This window comes from Sus scrofa, chromosome 9, assembly GCF_000003025.6.
Source record: "Sus scrofa isolate TJ Tabasco breed Duroc chromosome 9, Sscrofa11.1, whole genome shotgun sequence".
NCBI classification, from domain to species: Eukaryota; Metazoa; Chordata; class Mammalia; order Artiodactyla; family Suidae; genus Sus; species Sus scrofa.
In genome coordinates, this window is record NC_010451.4 from 77,851,363 (window position 1) to 77,867,870 (window position 16,508).

Genomic DNA, 16,508 nt, shown 5'->3' on the forward strand with positions numbered 1-16,508 from the left:
GTTTCACTCTGGAACATATCTTTTTTGGTCACTCCGATGCCCCAATATTCCAGCACGTTGCCAAGTACATAATAAGCATTCAGGACGCGTTTGTGAAATGGGTAAATGAGTGAATCAATCGTGAACCAAATACCCAGGACTTTCTACTGCATCAATTGCCCGCAATAAATTTTTAATGTAAATTAAAACTGATTAAATGAGCTAAAGTGTCTGAGGCTCTTGAAATCGATAAGGCGGCTGGCGGAGGTAGTCCAGGTCCCCGTCGGTAGGCCAGCGGGTTCCAGGGGCGGGGCCCGTGGGGCGGGGCCCGTGGGGCGGACCCAAGAACTCAGGTGTAAGGCGGAGCCTCTGGGGCAGTAGCCCCGCCCCGGGGCGGGGCGACTCCCGGCGAGGAGTAGGCGGGAGCCTGGGCGGGGCTCTCGGTGGGGAACTCCCCTTCCGAGGCCCAGGGGCGTCCGAGAGTCCGCGCGAGGCGCGGTGGTCGGGTCGTGCAGAGCGGCAGGGTGGCCCAGGTTACCGGCCGCGGCCGCCATCTTGCCGGCGTCTGGTCTCCCGCGGCGGGAGGGGCGGTGACCAGGCCGGAAGCGGCAGTACGGCTGCCGCGCTGCCTCCCAGGTCGGTGAGTGCGGCCCGGGCCGCGTCTCAGCTCTCGGGGTCGCGAGGCCCGAGTCAGGGGCTCGGGTGGGGCGGCCGCGAGGCGTCTAGCAAAGCCCAGTTGAAAGCTCAGGCGGGGGTAGACCCGGGGGCTTCCTGGGAACCGAGGCGTGGGTAGTCACGTTCCGCGCTGCGGTATAACCGCGCCGGGCGGCTGCGGGCCGGGCCTTGTAGCAGCAAACGGCCCGGAGGCGCGCGGGAACCTTCTCCGGGGGTGCTGGGTCCGCGCCGCAGCCTCGGCTGTGGCGGATTTGTGCGGGGCCGCGTCCTCGCACTAGACGAGAGGCTCAGCCAGGTGTCTGGAGCGTGGGAGTCACCCTCCGATTTCTGACTTCTCCGGCAGAGTCTCCCCTTTCTCTAGTTGTACTGTATTAAATACTTCTTAAAGGGCCTGGTCACCTGGTTAGCCCTGTCCTCTGCACGGACGAGTCAGGCAAATTCCATAAGAGGATAAAACCTCTCACATGTGCCCCGAGCATTCCTCAGTTACTTAGCAAAGGACTGCGTTTGCAGGCCTTTTGTACAACTGTATTTTAAGGGAAAATATGAAGGTATACGGAGGATCTCCTTGAAGATGGTGATGGGAGACATTTCTTGAAACTGCTGTTGTTATTTGTCATAATAAGGAAAGTTGAAGACATCAGCATTTTGTGAAAGGGTGTTTGGCTACCTTGTACATTTAGTGTTACAGAGATCTTCACTGTGCAGTAGCCAGCCAGAAAGAGTTGAGCTTGGATTTCTAAGACCTGGTAAACCCCCCAAAAAGTAATTTTCTCATTAATAATTTTTAGATTTGATTGTATGTTGAAAGGGTGATGTTTCTGATATTTTGGGTTAAATATATTGTTTAATCTATTTCTTTTTTTTTTTTTTTTCAATGTGGCTACTGGAATATTTTAAATTATATGGCTCACACTATGTTTCTATTGGGACAGTGCTATTAGAGATGTCCTGGTGAGGAATACAGAATCAGCATGGCTTTCTTTTGCTCAGAAACACTTGTTAAACTTGAAGGTGAGGATCTAAATATAAGCTGTAATGACTGCAAATTGCTTGCCATTAACCCCCAATTTTTCAGTGTCTCCAGCATTTGAAAACATTTATTTCCAAGACTGTTGAAGGGAATCCTAGTGATACTGACATATTTTTGATGGAAAGAACTCATTAGATTGTTAGAACTCTGAGTTGGAGGTAACGGTAGGTTCTATCTCCATCTTAGAGAGTCTTGGAGTATTAAGGGACTTGTTAGGGTCTAGCTAGTAAGTGGCATGAGATCTTTTCTGACTCCAGGTTCACTTGTCTTTGCTCTCCATCTTATTCCTAGTCGTTCATGTTTACGAGCCAGGATCCATCAATTGACTCAGCACAGGTTTGAATGGCCCTGGTCTATTTATACACAGATTGTTTCTGATATAATTACTATAGTACTGCAAAATCCACAGTGGTTGAATCCGGGGATGTGGAACCACAGATCGGAGAAACCACATATACAGAGGGCCAGCTATAAGTTATATGTGCTGGATCATCTTACCCTAACCCCCGACTGGCTCAAGGATCAGTTGTACATTTCTCAAGGTGGTGCTTATAGATGTACCTCTCTATTCAACTTCATGGTGTGCAAACTGTGCAGTCACACAAGGCCCATCTTTAGAAGGCCTGGCACTTGGTTTAATGCTCTGCTGTCATGGTCTTGAAATTCTTTTTTTTTTTTTTGTCTTTTTGCCATTTCTTGGGCCGCTCCTGTGGCGTATGGAGGATCCCAGGCTAGGGGTCGAATCAGAGCAGCCGCTGGCCTGCGTCAGAGCCACAGCAACTCTACCTACACCACAGCTCACAGCAACGCTGGATCTTTAACCCACTGAGCAAGGCCAGGGATCGAACCCGCAACCTCGTGGTTCCTAGTCGGATTCGTTAACCACTGCACCACGACGGGAACTCCGGTCTTGAAATTCTTAATAAGTTATAAATAAGGGAGCCCTGCAAATGATGTAGCTGATCCTTTGTGCCGTAATCTGTGATGGGAGTGGGGAGGTGTTGGACAAGAATTAAAACCTCTGGTCTTCACTTTACTCCTATGTGAATTAAGCAGGGTTTACTAGTCGCTTTCTAACAAGTTCTGTGATTCTCTGTGAATTACTGTAACAGATTTTGTGGATGGTGATATAAATATGTACATAACATCAGAAGTAATACAGATGACTCTTCATAAATAGTTTTTAAAATCATAGTAACTTTTTAAATGATTTTTCCCTGTGACACCAAGTTTTCTTACATAGATCATTTGTTAAAGGGAATAGTTGTAGGATACCTATATAAAAAGTGTGCTTATTTTAACATTTGTCTTTCATTGAGATGGGAGGATGAGCTAGATCTCAGGATACGTCCAGTTAAGAGGCTCCCTCAGTTTGTGAGGGCATGAGTATGCACGAAGCCTTACTTGACAGTATCTATTCCTTCTTTTTGTTGTTTTAGCTATGTCCTGTTAGACAAACTGCCTCTCTTTTTTCTTCTTTCTTAAATTTTAAAATTCCCTTTAAGTTTGGGCATAACTTCGCACTAGCATGCAAGCTTATTAAATTAGTGCTTTAGTTCGCCTGGCTGCCATAACAAAATACCAGTGACTGGATGACTTAAATAACAGAAATTTATTTTGTCACAGATCTGGAGGCTGGAAGTCTGAGATCCGGGTGCCAGTATAATCCAGCTCTGGTGATGGCTCTCTTGCTAGCTCACAGACAGCTGCCTTCTCCCTGTGTTTTTACATGGGGAGAGAGTCCTGGTATATTTTCCTCTTTTTTTTTTAAAGGGATCAGTTCTGTCAGGTCAGGGCTTCACCCTTATGACCTCATTTAACCTTAACCTTAATTATCGAAGACTGTGTCTGAGACAGTCACAAGAAGTGATGATTAGGGAGTTCCCGTCGTGGCGCAGTGGTTAACGAATCTGACTAGGAACCATGAGGTTGCTGGTTCGGTCCCTGCCCTTGCTCATTGGGTTAAACGATCTGGCGTTGCCGTGAGCTGCGGTGTAGGTTGCAGATGTGGCTCGGATCCCGCGTTGCTGTGGCTCTGGCGTAGGCAGGTGGCTACAGCTCCGATTCGACCCCTAGCCTGGGAACCTCCATATGTCGTGGGAGCAGCCCAAGAAATAGCAAAAAAAAAAAAAAAAAAAAAAAAGAAGTGATGATTAGAGCTTTAACCTGGTAATTTGGGGTGGGGGAGACAGTTCAGTTCATAGCAACCAGGGACTTTAGCTCTCCCTGTTTATTACTGTTTTCCCAGCAATTAGAGCAGTGTCTGGAACATAGAAGATGCTCAATAAATATTTATAGAATGAATGAAAGTCATTGTATTAGAGTGATCTTCTCAGGGCTGCCCCTATTCATCATTGGACAGTGGGCACTTTGCTTTTGGCTGGAGTCAATCCCAACTAGAAAGGGCAGTGGGTGGAAGCACTGGGAGATTGGTAAAACTTGGAGAAAGCAGTGTGAGAAGTCATAGGGAGCATTTAACAAGTGCATTCATTTATCAAATAATTACTGAGTATCTCCTAAGAGCCTGCCACTGTTCTGGGTACTAGAGGGTCAGATGAAGAGCAACAGATACTTTACCTGTTCTTATGGAATTTATAATCTAGCAGGAGAGATGGAGAGGGTGATTTAAAGGGAAGGAATATTGTTCAGAGAGTATGTATCTAAGTAACCCAATGTAGATTGGGGAGGGGATAGAGGATGGCTGATGTCAAGGTTGAGCAAGTTGTAACTTGGCTAAGAAGGGAGGGAAAAATGCTCTAACCAGAGGGAAAGGCATTTGCAAAGGTGTGGTGTTTGGAGGCAGGAAGATTACATTCTAGGGACTGAAAAGAAGGACAGTGTAGGTAGAACACAGTTAACGGGGAGGTGAACGGGCTGCATTGAAGCTGGAGCAGTAGATAGAGGGCAAAGTATTTAGGGTTTTATAGGTTGTTATTGGAGATTTGAGACTGTATACCAAAAGCAGTTGGAAACCATGAGAGGGTTTTAGGCAGGAGTTGGATAATTTGGGTAAGTTTGTATTTTAAAAAAGATGAATTTCGGAGTTCCCATCATGGCTCAATGGTTAACGAATCCGACCAGGAACCATGAGGTTGCAGGCTCGATCCCTGGCCTTGCTCAGTGGGTTAAGGATCCGGCATTGCTGTGAGCTGTGGTGTGGATGGCAGACACAGCTTGGATCCTGAGTTGCTGTGACTGTGGTGTAAGCTGGCAGAATACAGCTCTGATTGGAACCCTAGCCTGGGAACCTCCATATGCCTGGGGTGCGGCCCTAGAAGAGACAAAAAATAAATAAATAAAATAAAAAAATAAAAAAAGATGAATTTCATAAAGGCCAGAATGGAAAGAAAGAATTGCTATACCAGCACCACTGGCCAGACATGTTGTTTACCTTAATTTCTTATGGAGTCAGTCTGCAGAGCCAAGAGACTTTGGCAGCCTGAGTGGAGGAAAGAAGGCAGGAAGTAACTGTGTTGAGCTAGAGTCACAGAAATGAAGAAATTGAGGGTGCTGGTAATATAATTGAAGTAATTGATCTTAGGCTACAGCCCTATTAAAGAAGGAAATAAGCTAGTATAAGAATTCTACAGGCTTTTCCCAATCATCTAAATTTTATGAGTCTGTTGAAATGCTAGACTAATAATTACTAGATGAAACTTTTGCAAGATCAAAAAGTAAAGCAGGTATGTTTGAGCTGAATTTATTAGGAGTTTGTGCCAGGCTTTCTATCTGGTACAGGGAATAGAGATGAATGAACTTTAGCTTTACTCTTTAAGAACTGACAACGTGGGTAAACTAGTGTTTACCAACTGACAGTAGATACCAGGTGCCATGAAGATTATGAGTATCTGTGTTCATTTTTTAATCCACACCTCTAGCCAGACTTGGTTAAAAATAGACATTTACATTTTTGTAAGTAGCTGTTATTATTAAACTACTCTTTTTACCATAACTATTTTCAGTGGATATGTGCTTAAATTACTACTAGAATATTTATCTTTTCAAAAATTCCATTTCAATACCTGCCCAAAATTTGAATAGGTCGTGACTCAGTGGTAGTGAACCCAACTAGTATCCATGAGGACACGGTTTCGATCCCTGGCCTCACTCAGGGTTAACGATCCAGCATTGCCAAGAGCTGTGGTATAGGTCACAGATGAGGCTCAGATCCTACATTGCTGTGGCTGTGATGTAGGCCAGCAGCTGCAGCTCAGATTCCACCCCTAGCCTGCGAACTTCCATGTGCTGCAGGTGTAGCCTTAAAAAGACAAAAGAAGAAATAGAAGAAAACAAAGTTTATAGAATTGAAAACTGAAAGGGCCTCTAATGCTCATTTAATTCAGTTTTCCAAAGTGCAGTGTGTCCTCCTGATCATAAACAGAATGAATTTAGGTAATATACAATCAAGTATTTTTAATTGTTATATATTTATTTAATGTACATTTGGAAAAACATATTTAGCCTATCATACCAATGATTCATGGACCTTTTAATGAAATTAGAATTGATTTTCAGACATTAAAACGGAATCAACTTAAAAAAATATCAAATAATGGTGCAGGTGGTACATGAATAACTGAAGTTGGGGAAACGCTAATCTAAACCAGCCCTTTGTATAGATGAGAAACAAAAAGACCCCCAAACACAAAGGCCTTTTTGTAGTATACAGCTTATATATGGCAGAGCTAGGAATAGAACTCAACTCTGCTCAGTATATTCCTGTTCTTATCATTGACAGTTGAGGACGAGAATAGTGGCTTTGAACTTGCAATCTGAATTATCCATTATGGTGTCCTCACTTGGCTATATTAAAATAGAGTAAAATTTAGGAATTGCCCTTGTTAATATTTCTAGTGGTCAGTAGCCACATGTGGCTGGTGGCTACCATATTAGACAGTATAGATACGGAACATTTCTGTCACTATAGAAGGTTCTTTTGGATAGTGCTGCTTTAAACTATTGCTGAAGATCATGACTCATGACCCTTTAAAGTTTCAGTCCCTTCAAAGAGATGATATTTATTATTTCACTCACCATACTGAAGTTATTTTGACCCTGAGGTTAAATTGAAGGTACCAGTAACAGCACAATTAAGATAATTGATCATGGGAAATAAAGTCAAAATGGAATTCTCAGATTCTTATCAGTTCATCTTATTGGAGGAAGTTCTTTTTCACTTCTTATCAATAAATATTGTCTTGAATTCATAGCAGTTAGAAGAAATATAAGTATACTGAAAAACAGAGTACCTGTATAGGCAATTTCCGGACTTTGTGAATAGTTGATTCAACTAAGAATTGTACTTTGTTAACATTTTACATCTTTTTATTTTTAAACAGGTTTTCGGTGAATGGACCTAACTGGACTCTTTGAGATCATCAATAAACATGAGTGGTACCAAACCTGATATACTGTGGGCACCACACCAGGTGGATAGATTTGTTGTATGTGACTCTGAACTTAGCCTTTATCATGTGGAATCAACTGTGAATTCAGAACTCAAAGCTGGGTCTTTACGTTTATCTGAAGACTCTGCAGCTACATTACTGTCAATAAATTCAGAAACACCCTATATGAAATGTGTCGCTTGGTATCTCAATTATGATCCTGAATGTCTCCTAGCAGTTGGACAAGCAAACGGTCGAGTTGTACTTACAAGTCTAGGTCAAGATCATAACTCAAAGTTCAAAGATTTAATAGGAAAAGAATTTGTTCCAAAGCATGCACGACAGTGCAATACCCTGGCATGGAATCCACTGGATAGTAACTGGCTTGCTGCTGGTCTAGATAAACATAGAGCTGACTTTTCAGTGCTGATTTGGGATATCTGCAGCAAATATACTCCTGATATAGTTCCCTTGGAGAAAGTAAGACTTTCAGCAGGTGAAACTGAAACAACATTATTAGTAACAAAACCACTTTATGAGCTAGGGCAGAATGATGCCTGCCTCTCTCTCTGTTGGCTTCCACGAGACCAGAAACTTCTCCTTGCAGGTATGCATCGTAACCTGGCCATTTTCGATCTTCGGAATACAAGCCAAAAGATGTTTGTGAATACAAAAGCTGTTCAGGGGGTGACAGTAGACCCATACTTCCATGATCGTGTTGCTTCCTTCTATGAAGGCCAGGTTGCAATATGGGATCTTAGGAAATTTGAGAAGCCAGTTTTAACTTTGACTGAGCAACCTAAGCCCCTAACAAAAGTAGCATGGTGTCCAACTCGGACTGGTCTGCTTGCAACTTTAACAAGGGATAGTAATATTATTAGATTATATGATATGCAGCACACACCCACTCCCATTGGGGATGAAACTGAACCCACAATAATTGAAAGAAGTGTGCAACCTTGTGAAAATTACATTGCTTCTTTTGCTTGGCATCCAACAAGTCAGAATCGAATGATAGTTGTAACTCCCAACCGAACAATGTCTGACTTCACTGTTTTTGAAAGAATATCTCTTGCCTGGAGCCCAATTACATCTTTAATGTGGGCTTGTGGTCGTCATTTGTATGAATGTGCAGAAGAAGAAAACGATAATTCTTTAGAAAAGGACATAGCAACAAAGATGCGCCTTCGAGCTTTATCAAGGTACGGTCTTGATACAGAACAGGTGTGGAGAAACCATATTTTAGCTGGAAACGAAGATCCACAGCTCAAGTCACTCTGGTATACTCTGCACTATATCCTTTGTCTTGTGAATTTTGTGAGATGAATCAGATAGAAATGTTCTTGAAGTTTGCTGAAAGGTCAGTCTCTAAATATACTGAATGTTTAATGTGTAAATACAAGTTACATAATACTAAAATTACAAAGTAAAATTGCTTAAAACTGTTGAACTCGTAATACTGCTTTGCAGACTGTGTAGGAGGAAAAAAAAAATATGTCTCTACAGTAGAGTAGAACCAACTTCTTGCACTGACGCTCATTATGAATTGGCTCCAAATCAAAATAAATTTACCTTTGAAATATTTTATTATGCATCAGCACTAGTATTTCCTATGCGTTTAAATACTTATGAAGCAGTATACAGAAGATATGGATCAGAAATCTCCAGGCAACAAAGGATCATTGGTTTATGCAGGAATTAAATCAATTGTAAAATCATCTTTGGGTAAGACAATTGTTTTATTCTCTGTAATATGTTTATAATTTTTGTACTCTTATTTTTTCCCCATATTTAACTATTTCAGGATAGTATACACAAATATTCTTTTTCATATATTAGATATTTTAGTGTATTATGGAGTTAAATGCATAATTGTTTTTATATTTAAATTTTTTTTTAGAAGGAGTCTTGGTTCTTTAAAGTGGTGTTGATTTTCTAAACTTATTCATTCACCTTTTTTTTGAAAAACCCACTTTGAAAAGTATTATATTAAATGATTTATAGGATCCTGATTGTTCAGATTTTATCACAGTATTTGTTTTTATAAAAACTAAATAAAAAAATTTCTAATTGAAGGAGACCTCTTTTTATTTTGCTGCCTAATAAGCCTTTTCACTTAGCTATCTAAAGGTAAGTACTACATAACTATGACATGATGTATGGCCTTACTTGAGGAGCCTTACCTGAGATAGTTCTGGATGATTGAATGAATATACGAATTAACGTAGTACTGAAATTAATAAATGATTTAAGACTAAAATAAAGACAAGAGAGCCAAACTTAATGTTTTTTCCACTGACTTCTTTAAACAGTTGTTAAAGAACTTGTTTTTGTTGGAATTGAATTGTGGGTTATATTATGGCTATTTTACCCAACCTAGGATTTGGCATTTATTTTTTGATAGCTCTCAAACTTGGGCCCAAGTAAACCTGCTAGAAAACTATTTACATTATTTCATCAAAGAGTGGCTATAGAAGTAGTAACTCCAACTTGGTTTTAAATATAGGACTTTCATAAATACTACACAAAGAATACAAAATAAAATGCTATTTTTTAATGTTAAACATTTCAGTTAAATGGTTATATTGTTGTCATTTTTAAAAGAACTTTTAAATTTCTTTGGTCTACATTGCTGAAGATTCAGTAGACCAGTTATATGATCTATTTTGTTTTGGCATTCTCTTATTAGTTCCCCACCAAAAAAAATAACTTTTATTATAAATAATAAAATGAAAGAGTTCAGTTAGAGACTTCCATTCTTTACTAATGTAAGTAAAAGGGCAGTTATACTGTATTAGTCCTATAAATAGTATTTATAGTTATGTAATAGGTCATGCCACATTGCATTCTCAGTATTACCGTTTTTTCATATATTTTAGGGAAAAGCCAACAAACTACCTTTGGAGGAAAGTAAGGGGGAAAAAATGGAATATCTTTGTATGTTTCTGGTACAGTAGAGATGAACTGAATATCTTGACTTGAGCCAAGAATAGTCTTTACCCAGACTGAAAAAGACTCTGAGTTTCTCTTTGGTAGACTTTTGGTTTTGGTTTGGTTTGGTTTGATTTAGATATTTTTGTTTCTGCAACCTAAAAGTAAAAAGTAAAGAAATGACTGTCAAAGATGGCAGTCCTGGGTTTCAGTCTTTTCTCTGGCCATATTTCTTTCTCTAATTGTATCTCTAATAATTCAGCACATAAGAAGTCAACATATTGAGTCATCTTGCCCACAGTAACCCTAATGCCAGGTTTATTAGAGCACACAGCTAAATTTTAACTTTGGTGATGCATAATACATAGTGAGTGCTTGTTATGAATTAAACATCATGCTAGTTGTTTTCTCTATGTTGCTTAATTCTTACAACTTCAATATGAGATAAATTTATTCACTCAGCAAATATTACTTGCTCACTATATGCCAAGAATTCTCCTGGGAGTTGGAAATGTAACTATCAACAAAGTAGCTAAGTCTCAACCCTCATGGAGACTGAACAAGGCGGATATCATTCCTGCTCCTGGGGAGGTGACATTCTACAGCTGACCCTTGAACAAGGAGATGAGGTGGTTAGGGTTGCTGACCCCCCTTCTCTCAGTCAGAAATCTGTGTAATTCTATTTCTGCCTTAAAAATAAAGAAATTGATAAATGACTCACCCGGAGGCAGGAGGCTGAAACAGTTTGGGTAGCATCAGGACTCAAATCCTAGTTCTTTTGATTTCACATATTGTGATCTTTAATTGAACACTAACTTCCCCACATTTACAGATCTATAAAATGAAAATACAGGTACTGTATTTACTGAAAAAAAATCTGTGTATAAGTAGACCCACACAGTTCAAACCCATGTTATTCAAGGATCAACTACAGTTTGGAATATTGACAGTAAACAGTTATCATATGAAGAACAGACGATTATGTATAGAAGAATTCACGATCTGGTTGTAGGGATTGGTGATGCTTTGCTGCAGGAGGTAAAGGCAACATTCAGACAGGGAAAAGCATGTGCAGTGAGCCCAGTGGAAAGGGAGCACAGCACATTCAGTATTGCTGGAACAGCATGAGAGAGGACTTGGAAAGGCAAACAGTGCTATAACTCAGGACTTGGAAATCATGGTGAGGGTTTAGGGATATTTACCATCCTTAACAAGGAAAGCCAAGGGAAGATTTTAAAGATTAGTAACAGATTTGTCTTTTAGAGCTATCATGTGTGGAAGGAGTTGGGGGTCAAGATTGATAGCAGAGACCTCAGAAGTCACGGTAGTCAGGCAAGATATGATAGTGTTCTTACGAAAGTTAGTGGCAGAAGAGCTGGAGAAATGTGGGTAAATTAGAAGGTGGGACGAAATTTAATGATTAATTGGGTAAAGGGGATGGAATGGAAGGAAAAATGAAAGCACGCTAGGGCAACTGGGATAATACTGTAGTACCAGTTAGGTAGAATGACATAGGAAGAATGCATTTGAGAAGAAGAAAAGAGTTTATTTGGGGATAAGTTGAAATTAAGATAGCTAGTTTGAGATGTCCAATGGGCCAGGAATTTAGGTTGAAAAAATAAGGTCCTCAATTTTAATTACTTTTTTCAATAAATCTGTCTATATGAAGGAGAATAAAAAGATATGGGATAGCAGCAAGGGCTTTTGTGTGGCTTTGTTTTTGTTTTTAACATGAGATTAATTTAAGCATGTTTAAATGTTGATGAGAGGAAACCCATAGAAAGAGGTCGAAGATGTGTGGTAAAGAGGATGAAGAACAAAATTCCTAGGAAGAACAGAATTCCAAAGCACATGTGAAGAGTTAGCTTTAAGAGGAGGATAAACACCTGCTCCACACTAGCCAAAGGGAAAAGGGAAAGGTATGCAGGTTGTTTATGGTTCAGTGACTGGAGGTTGAAAGGTTTTCCCTCTAATGGCTCCTATTTTTTTCTTTCTCTTTTTTTTTCATTTTTTAAGTCCTTGTCAGTTGCATTGTTTGCAACTATTTTCTCCCATTCCATAGGTTGTCTTTGTGTATGTGTGTGTATGTGTGTGTGTGTGTGTGTGTGATTTCCTTTGCTGTGCAAAAGCTCGTAAGTTTGATTAGGTCCTATTTGTTTCTTTTTGCTTTTATTCCTTCTGCCTTGGGAGACTGAGCTAATAAAACATGTGTACCATTTCTGTCAGAGAATGGTTTGCCTATTATTTTCTTCTAGGAGTTGTATGGTGTCATGTCTTGTGTTTAAGTCTTTAAGCCATTTTGAGTTTATTTTTGTGCATTGTGTGAGGCTGTGTTCTGAATTAATTGATGCACATGTAGCTGTCCAGTTTTCCCAGCACCACTTGCTTGAAGAGACTATCTTTTTCCCATTTTATATTCTTGCCTCCTCTGTTAAAGATAATTCACTGTAGGTTTCTGGGTTTGTTTTTTAAGGTTTTATTGAAGTATAGTTGATTTACAATGTTGTGATAATTTCTGGTGTACAACAAAGTGATTCTGTTATACATATCTGATGACTCCTATTTTTTCCATGTAGTAGGTTTGCTTTGTGAGAATGGGCATGGAGGTTGCGAAGAAAAGATACAGAGAAGAGGAGAGAGGTTGTCTTGAGAAATAGGAGGACTATGGGGGGCAGTGTTGTTTTTTCACAAGTTCGAATAGGGGACAGTGGGACAAGAGAATTAAGGATGCAAGCAAGAGAATGATTGATTTGTTGGTCTTTGGGGTCTAACTTGGAAAAGGAGGAAAATGATAGAAGATTGATAAGTGAAAATAAAAGTGGTCAGAGGTTTTAAGGTTGAGCGTTTGAGCTGGAAGCCTATGAAGTTATGGTTAGAAAGTGGCTCTTTGGAGAAGGAACATTTTGGAGTGTGTCCATGAAAAGAGTGGGTAAAATCTTGGAGGTGTAGGCCTCTGGAGATAAGGAAGCAAAGGAACAGAGTCTGCTTTATTGGTCGGACTAAGTGTTGGAATCAGTTGGGAAGAGGAAAACTCTGAGGGAGGCCTTGTGCATCTTGCAGAGCATAGTATTGTCCATAGATCTAATTCCTTCCTTTTAAGATGGCAAAAAATTTTATAATAAATGTTGGTTAACTTTCCATCCAGCACAATGAAAGTATTTTTCATACTTAAACTCTGATCTAGAAGGCATATTAAGAATTACTCTGAGGGGCAGAATAACTGGGATCTGGGTTTTTAAGAACACATGTCCTTATAAACACTGGATAATTTTACTGCTTTTTTATTATATAGATGTAAAATTCAACAAATTAATATATACAAATAACATAGTGTCTGGTTGATGTAGTATTTGAAACAAGTTTTTTTTTCATGTTTAAGTGAACTTGTTTCCTTTATAACCTACTGTAGAACATTGATTATATACAGGGCATTCTCAGATTTAGGGGATGCAGTCTTGTCACTTTATGCATAACATGCATAAATATGATTTTAATTTCTTTTCAGAGATATGTTAAAATCATATATTTAAAAATTCATACATACTGAAAGTCATGACTACATACTTAAAAACCTACAATAATATTATTACATTGCTTATTTGATAACCCTAATTACCTGTAGCATAGTTATTAAGCAGTAGGAAAGTCTTTGAGCAGCCAAAATATGTAAAATAATATCCATGTACTTACAAGATAGCTTTTTTTACCTCCTAACAGTGAACTCGGGATTCATATGTAGTGATCTCTATTCCATGACACAATTTCTAGAAAATAAAAACTCTAAGAAACTGGAATATCAAACTCTATGGAATTATTTGAAAAACAAATTGCTGATTTTTTCATTTATTTTTGAATTTTTTTAACCATTCACTAAATAATATCATCAGCAGTGAATCCAAAATTTATAGGAAAGATATGAAAATAAATACCTTGTAGTACATCTGCACCTTGTTCTCCGTGAAATTTAATGACTGCATTCTATCTAAACAGTTTAAATTTGTTATTCAAAAAAAGTCTTAATAATTTTTAATATGTTATTTAACTTTATCATTCAAAGTTTTCTCATAGTTCTTAAAATTTCACTTTCATAAGCTAAAAATGATTTAGTCTTCACTGACTTCCCTTGTGGTTGCAAATAGAACAGCACGCTTCCTCTTTCCAGTAGGCCAGTATCTAGACTAACTGAATTTTAAGAAGTAATGTTTTGCATTTTTTATGTATACACACACATGTATATACATATATATATTTGACTTGCAAATGAAAACTGGTGTCACTTTTTAATATTTTCTCATTTTTGCTTGTGTTTATCCCTTTAATGGCTTAATCAGACCCAGTATAGCCCAAATCAGGTTTTAATTAGTTTTCTACAGTATGCAGTTATTATCTCATCATTTCCATGGATCTGGAATCTGGGCACATCTTAACTGGGTCCTCTGCTCAGTGTCTCACAAGGCTAAAATGAAGAGGTTGGCCAGGCTTGGTTCCTTTTTGGAGATTGGCATACTCTTCCAAACTCAAATGGTTGTTGGCAGAATTGGTTTCTTGAGGTTGTGGGATAGAGATATCCTTGCTGGGAGTCAGCCAGGAGCTCAGCTCCTAGAGGCTACTCACACTTCCTTGCCACGTGGCCTTCTCACAGACACTCTCACAACTTAAGTCCAGCAGGAGACTCACTCTCATTACCTTCAGGCTCTCTGAAAAGGGTAATCTCCCTTTTAGAGTCAACTGAGTAATGACCATAATTACACCTGTGAAGTCCTTTCATTGTGCTGTATTCACTTATTTAGCATTAAGTTACAGAATCCTCAGGTACTCAAATGGAGGGTATTATACAAGGCTGTGGTTACCAGGGGGCAGGAGTCATGGAGCCCATTTTACTGTTCTGCCTATCACAAATACATTGAATTATTTAAGACCTATGTATTTGGTTTTGATCTAGTTATTTACAAATATATAATTATTTTGTGTAACTGTGAATAGAGAATTACTGTAAGTTACAAATGTAAATTACTACTAATAAAAGATATTCGTAATGTTGGACATTCTTGCTGCTTAATTCCTAATTCAGTTTATTCTGAAAATCCTTTTTGTTAAAATAACAGCAGATAATTATACAATGACAGTTTTGATGGTGAAGCTCTCTAGAACATTTAAGAATTTGAATTGCAGTGAATAGAGTCCCTAAGTTTTGTATTTATTTGTTTTGCCTTTAATTGGCACCAAGTATTATCCTAAATGAAATTATCCTAAGTGAAATTATTAGGATCAGCTACCTAGATTGGAATCCAGATAATGCTGTAGGAATTATTTAGATTCCCTTTGAAAGGAGAATAAGAATATAAAGTCTCCTGATTTAGTGAAGGGGGGATCTTCAAGTCATTCCTCTTGTATTTTAGCTTAGTACTTAACCTTTCAAAGTACTTTGATGTTTTTGACCTCATCTTTTCATATAGATATGTATATTCATACATGGAGTTACAGGAGGGGAAAGAGAGAGTGTGAGTGAGCATCTGCTGAATCTCAAACACTGGGGATACCTTTCAAATAAAAAAGACAATATGCCTGCCCTTTTGGAGCTTATGTTCTAGTGGAAGAGATAAGATTGAAAAATAAATAAAATATGGGAGCTTATGCTAGTGCTAAAGGAAATAGAGGAACCAATAGTCAGATGATAATAGGTAGCCCCCTGTTTTAGATTAGGTAGGTAGTCAAGGAGGCTTCTCTGAAGCAGTGACTCTGCTTAGCCCATTGACCACTAACTTATTCCAATAGCTCTTTTTTGGTAACTTGGGAAACTTGTCCTTAACAACATGTAAAATATGTTTTGTTTTGTGACATATTTTATATTTATGCTGTCATAAAATTGTGACTGAGAAGTTGAATATTTAAATTCTAATGTTGAAATGTTTCTATGTAAAACTGACTCATTTTCCAAAATGTATTTCAAAAAATAATGAATGATAAAATAATGTAAAAATGTTTCTCTTTTCAGGAATGGTGGAAAGTAGCAGACATAGTTGGAGTGGGTTGGATAAGCAAACTGATATTCAGAATTTAAATGAAGAGAGAATCTTAGCTTTGCAGCTTTGTGGATGGATAAAGAAAGGAACAGATGTAGATGTGGGACCATTTTTGAACTCCCTTGTACAAGAAGGGGAATGGGAGAGAGCTGCTGCTGTGGCCCTGTTCAACTTGGATATTCGACGAGCAATCCAAATCCTGAATGAAGGGGCATCTTCAGAAAAAGGTATTGGGGTATATTCTAACATACTTGCAGTCCATTGAATATTTGAAAGAAAGAAAAGATGATAATTTAAAAAATCCAATTAATATTTCTGATACATTTTTTGAAAGACAAATTAGCAGAAAACTGTATAAAAGTAAATGTTAGCCCATCCATTTTGTTTATGTCCATGAAGAAAATATCTCTTTAATATAAGGAATGTTGGAGTTCCTGTTGTGGCACAGCAGAAACAAACCCAACTAACACCATGAGGAAC

The 16,508-nt window shown here is 38.7% G+C and overlaps 1 protein-coding gene across 7 annotated transcripts in view; it reads left to right on the forward strand.

Annotated features, from left to right (window-relative positions):
* MIOS (meiosis regulator for oocyte development) overlaps positions 402 to 16,508 on the forward strand; it is a 40,654-nt gene continuing 24,547 nt past the window's right edge. Inside the window, exons 1-6 of one of the 7 annotated variants that reach the window (XM_021101997.1) lie at positions 402 to 615; positions 1,590 to 1,668; positions 3,314 to 3,433; positions 7,027 to 8,368; positions 8,701 to 8,799; positions 16,001 to 16,255. In XM_021101997.1, the coding sequence (XP_020957656.1) occupies positions 7,075 to 8,368; positions 8,701 to 8,799; positions 16,001 to 16,255 (1,648 nt within the window). In that variant the 5' untranslated portion in view covers positions 402 to 615; positions 1,590 to 1,668; positions 3,314 to 3,433; positions 7,027 to 7,074. The remainder of the gene's footprint in view (positions 616 to 1,589; positions 1,669 to 3,313; positions 3,434 to 7,026; positions 8,369 to 8,700; positions 8,800 to 16,000; positions 16,256 to 16,508) is intronic. The other 6 variants (XM_021101993.1, XM_021101995.1, NM_001195353.1 and 3 more) reach the window with 6 other exon arrangements.